Genomic DNA, 5,777 nt, shown 5'->3' on the forward strand with positions numbered 1-5,777 from the left:
CTCTGGTTGGCGTCGCTTTGGCTCCTTGGAGCCTTGGCTCCTTGGTACTTTGGCTACTTGGTGCTTTGGCTCCTTGGCTCATTGGTGCTTTGGCTTCTTGGTGCTTTGGCTCCTTGGTGCTTTGGCTACTTGGTGCTTTGGCTCCTTGGCTACTTGGTGCTTTGGCTTCTTGGTGCTTTGGCTCCTTGGTGCCTTGGCTACTTGGTGCTTTGGCTTCTTGGTGCTTTGGCTACTTGGTGCTTTGGCTCCTTGGCTACTTGGTGCTTTGGCTACTTGGTGCTTTGGCTCCTTGGTGCCTTGGCTACTTGGTGCTTTGACTACTTGGTGCTTTGGCTTCTTGGTGCCTTGGCTACTTGGTGCTTTGGCTACTTGGTGCTTTGGCTTCTTGGTGCCTTGGCTACTTGGTGCTTTGGCTCCTTGGTGCCTTGGCTCCTTGGTGCTTTGGCTACTTGGTGCGGGGTCACATTGACATGTGGCAGGAGGAAGCTGGAATTGAACCGTCAACCTTCTGATCACAAGAYAACTGTTCTACCCACAGAGCCASGGTGGCTAACCAGGGAATCTGTCCCTGGTTAGCTTGAGTCATTGTGTCAGACGAGGGATACAAACGTATCAAACTTAATTATTTCAAGTAAAGTCAAAGTGAAAAGTTCCTTTAGGTTAAGATTTRAAAGTTTTGAGTTAAATAAACACAAAAAAGTAAGTTGTCATAGCAAAATCAAAAGAATTAAGTGAAATTCATGTAAATAAGTCCATAAGATGAACTGCAGCCCAAAAACACTTTTTAGAGTCTAGTGCAGCATTTATGATGCTCGTGTTAAAATGAGGGAATCAACATTTAAAATAAAGGCTGTTTATCAGAAAACCTAAAGATAAAACTCAGGGAGGATCAGGGTTTATTTAACACACCAGAGACAGATAAATAGAGCAAAAGGTGATTTATACTGTAGTTGTAAAAATTATTTGCAGTATATACAGAATAAACTTCCATCAACTACAAACATTTCCAAATAAGTTGATTAGATTCATTCAAAAATGTCCATATGCTGATAAAGATCCTGCACCAGTAGTAATAGTCCAGTTTAACCAGTTACCAATCAAGAATCAACAGACTGAATCAGGTTAGCAGGTTTAGTTCAGTGTTTCTTCTGCCACCTGGATTCAATCTGTGGTGATTAAAAGCTTCTGCAGGACTGATGGCTGCAGAAGGTCATGCAATCATCTGAATCAGCTGTTCTGGAACAGAGGCACATCATAATAAAAAATGAAAAACAAGTGATCTGAAATTCTTTAAAGCCCACCTGCAGCAGCCAGCCTTCACTTCCATATGCTCTCCCAGACCAAACAATAGACCTCGTCCTACTTTTAAAAACTCAAATCCCACAAAATCTTGCAGGATTTCATACTGAGGCCTGGATGAAATAATACAACATGACCTCCACAAGCCACTGCTCTCAACATGTCGTGCTTCATTTGAAACATGATTAACTCTAACCTAGACATAAAATGTTGGGACCCAGCTGCTGGTGGAGCTGAACTTTAGCTTTTAGTTTTTTACTAACTGAACCAGTTTTACTCACTTTGCTCCCACTACATTTTTCTGAATAAATTATAAAACTAAAATTTACTTCCGATTTTGTAAACTTTCTATTGAATAAATGTTAACATCTTTGTTGAAGGTTTGGTTATTAACTTAAAAATATTCAATCAAATAGATGTTTATATTCATGCTCTTATTTTGAAGTGAAGGCTGATTTTGCAGTAGTTCCATTTCCTCTACTCATTCTCTTKTTTTTTCTCAACAACTTCATATTATATTTTCTTCCTGTATTTTTATTGTTTAAAGAAACAGACAATATATAAACATAAATACAATATCCAAGGCCGTCACTTGATATGTAAATTGTAATGTGTTGGGAATAAATAATTCTATTTTCCTCCATCTGTTTTTAGATATTTTCATGCTCTCACACCCTCAGAGCTAAGATTAAAGGAAATGACACGTTAGTGAACATAGATGGAGACCAGCAAAGAGAATTACAAACTGTTGCTCTGTTAGCATAGCATGAACAAATGAACCAGCTGAATTCATGAATTCWACTCACTTCACCCTCATACATAATGGAGAATGGAAAAGTCTCGACAAATGTCCAAATTAAAGAGAATATATTAGAATTAATTTACTTTATATTATAAGCACAATTCTTTAGTGTTTTGTCAAATTCAAGAATAATAAAACTTTATTACACAATAAAAATATAAGATAATATGGACAAACATTTAAGAATGTAACATTTTTTCTCCAGGGTTGCAGTATTTCAAGGGCAGATATAATTGATATGGCTTTTGCATCTAATCTTGATTTTAATGTAAATTGAAGATAAAAACTGAAAATTTAGTTTTTGTTGCAGATGTTTGGACATCTGAAAATCAAATTTAGCTACTGCAAGCAACAAAAAAGTTCATATAAAATTTCTATGTCACTAATCATTGAAGTTTATTTGTGTATCACATTTCAGCAAAAAGGCAAATCAAAGTACTTTACAGAAAAAAACACAAAAATACAAAGTCATAGAAACACAATGAACAACTGAAACATTAGATTATTGATTAATTTTTCTTTTTTTATGAACACAATCAACTGACCAGCTGGTTTTTAGTTATAATAACTGAAGCTGTGCATTCACTCTAGATCTATAACTCTACAGCTCTAGATCTATACATATATAACTCTAGAGCTATAACTCTAGATTGTTTCTCTTTAATAACTTCAGTTTCTGTTCAGAGAGTTTTGTCTTTTCCACACATTTCTTTGTTCTCAGCATCTGTTCAGTGATTGGATGGGGTCAAAGGTCACCTGGTGACATCGTAATGTAGATCTGTGTATCGTGTGTTGTCATGGTAGCTGATCTTATTTCCTGCTGTAGCCTGTCCCAGTGGGAGCATATAGATATTGAATGAGAAAGACCTAGGATGGAGCCTTGGGGAACCCCACATGTGACCTCTGACCTCTTGATAAAATGTTCAGTATAAGAAATCCTAGTTCATCAGTTCAGATTTGAACTAGATCAAATTTCTTCATTTTAAATAATACAGCTTTATGTGTTAAAGTGATTTAAACATTTTAAAAGTTTGTCATACGCTTCAAAAATATTCTTATAACAAACCCAAAACAGGTACTTCTCACGTTATTACCCAGAATGCATTGCTGTAGAATTACAGGCAGTCTGTCTACAATAAGCAGTAAATCATTTACTAAATGTCATTATTTGTCTGTCAGTTTTTTAAGGTTATGGATAAATATCCCGTTGGGATGTTGAGTTTTACCTACATCCAGATAAGGGACTGAGCCGCCTGCTTTGTTTTTTCTGTTTCCAACAGATGAAGAAACAAACGCTAAAACCCGTCTGCACTTCCTGATCTCCAATGAAGGCCACCAGAACCTGCATGTGTCCCAGGCCAACCTGTGGCTGTATCTCCGTCTGCTGCCTGCTGGACCYGAGAAGGGTCTCCGGAGGAAGGTCACCATCAAAATTCACTACCAGGAGGCCGGAGCTGCAGAGGGGAACGAGGCAACGGGCCGCTGGGTTCTGGTGGAGAAGCGTGTGGACCTGAAGCGCAGCGGCTGGCACACGTTTCCCCTCTCAGAGGCGGTGCGGGCTGTGTTTGGGAAGGGCAGCCGGAGACAGGACCTGGAGGTGCWCTGTGAGGGCTGTGAGACGGCCGGAGTGGCTCCGGTGCTGGTGGACCCGGGTGACCCGTCTCACCGGCCCTTCCTGGTGGTGCGTGCGCGTCAGATGGACGGGAAGCACCGCATTCGGAAGCGGGGCCTGGAATGTGACGGCACCAGCGGGGGGTTATGTTGCCGGCAGCAGTTTTACATAGACTTCCGCCTCATCGGCTGGAACGACTGGATCATTGCTCCGGCTGGTTACTATGGTAACTACTGTGAGGGAAGCTGCCCCGCCTACATGGCAGGCGTCCCTGGCTCAGCTTCATCCTTCCACACGGCAGTCGTTAACCAGTACCGCATAAGAGGCATGAGTCCGGGCTCGGTGAACTCCTGCTGCATCCCCACCAAGCTCAGCACCATGTCCATGCTCTACTTTGATGACGAGTACAACATCGTGAAGCGGGACGTTCCCAACATGATCGTGGAGGAGTGCGGCTGCGCTTGAGTCTGCCCAGCAGATTCTGKSCATGCAAGACTTTTCTGTGCAGAACATCATCTCCATTTATCCATATCTACTGAGAGSGCACTTCACACAGAGCTGGTCTAATCCAGAAAACACAACGTAGATGTTGTGTCCACATGAGTGTGTCGGGATGAAAGAGCGTGTCTTTTTCTGAAACACCTGCGTTCAGTGATGGGCTGACAAGCACATTATTTTCACCAATTCACATCTGGCTCTAGTTCGCCATTTCTAGTCAAAAACTAATGGCCCATTATCTCTGAATGAAGTTTTTTAAAGCGCTTAAAGACAAAGACAGGATCAACCAGTGAAAATACTGGTGTCAGACTTTCTCCAACCCTCTTAAGTACTTAAAGCACAAAAGAAACTTGTTTTCTTAAAGTTCATCACCTTATTCAAGTCAGAACACCAGCACTTCTCCACTATGCAGACAGATGCAGTCTGACTGTCCTTTCTAGTGGAATTTGATAAGCAGCGCTTAACGCTCTGCAGTGGCGAGAAGGCCAGTCACAGGTTTYSATGCTGAGCCGCTKCTCAGCTTTGATGTGACATCACTTCTGGTGAAGGGACATCCAGACGGAGAAAAAGTCTCAGAGGTGCACTTTGCCTGATCTCCCTCCCTGGGGCTTGACAGAAGACAGCCTGCAGACTCAAAGACTAGTTTCTGCCAAACGGGTCACCACAGTGCAGTGCAGCACTTGCAGGAACTGAAATGCACACCCTGAATAGCACTTGTATAAAAATGCCTTCCTAGGGTACAGAGTGTCCTGTCAGATTGCTGAACAAGTGCCACATGAGCTATGCAATGTGTAGAACTCGATAAAATCCATAATCAATTTGCTCCATTAGACTGAACTCTGCATCTTCTTTCTATCCTTAAGTCATTTCTTTACTCCTCAACTGTTTAAAAATACTTGAAATGTGATCTTTCGCTTGCTTTCCAAAGCGAAGGATTGTTGTGATGTTTGCACTGAGACGTTGCGGAATTAACGAAACAGAAACTGCCATTGAAAAGTTATTTTTATAAAGTTAAATTGAAATAAGTTTCAGATGTATTTTACTAAATAGATGAAACCAAAGACGCCAAGATTCCAGCTGTTTCACTGAAACCATGAGGCCGTTATGACTGTTCAATAAAGAGAGGAAGGTCTTTCACTGTATCAGGGTCTGACAGACGGATGACAGATTTTCATTTTTCAGCTCTTTTTCCATTCTTTTTGTACAATAAACATCATGTCATTGTTCATCTTAATTATATATATTTTTTTCTATTTAATAAAAGTTATTTTTAGTTCATTTTGAATCATTCAAATAAATGTGTTCAGTACAGTTTATGTAATATAAATGTTTTCTTAAATATTTTAAAATATGAAAAAATGTGTGTCTTGTGTTTTTGTCCTTCTGACTTTTCCTTCCAGCAGGAAAAGTTTTGGGACGATACCCACCTAAAAACAAGGGCGGGGTTCAAATCCCTGCCAGGAAAACAAGCAACACATTTCAGTCTCTGCCTGCACTGGTCCAGACATAAAACATCTCCTCTTGTCAGCTTGGTATGTTGATASCATTTTTTTCACTCAGTAWTAA

General features: G+C 40.6%; 1 protein-coding gene across 1 annotated transcript in view; it reads left to right on the plus strand.

Moving 5' to 3' along the window:
- The window catches only part of inhbb (inhibin subunit beta B), a 14,993-nt gene extending 9,483 nt beyond the window's left edge, over window positions 1–5,510 (plus strand). Inside the window, exon 2 of the mRNA XM_008402856.2 lies at window positions 3,382–5,510. Within this exon, the coding sequence (XP_008401078.1) occupies window positions 3,382–4,178 (797 nt within the window). The 3' untranslated portion in view covers window positions 4,179–5,510. The remainder of the gene's footprint in view (window positions 1–3,381) is intronic.
- The last annotated feature ends 267 nt before the right edge of the window (window positions 5,511–5,777 follow it).

This window comes from Poecilia reticulata, unplaced genomic scaffold (assembly GCF_000633615.1).
Source record: "Poecilia reticulata strain Guanapo unplaced genomic scaffold, Guppy_female_1.0+MT scaffold_264, whole genome shotgun sequence".
NCBI classification, from domain to species: Eukaryota; Metazoa; Chordata; class Actinopteri; order Cyprinodontiformes; family Poeciliidae; genus Poecilia; species Poecilia reticulata.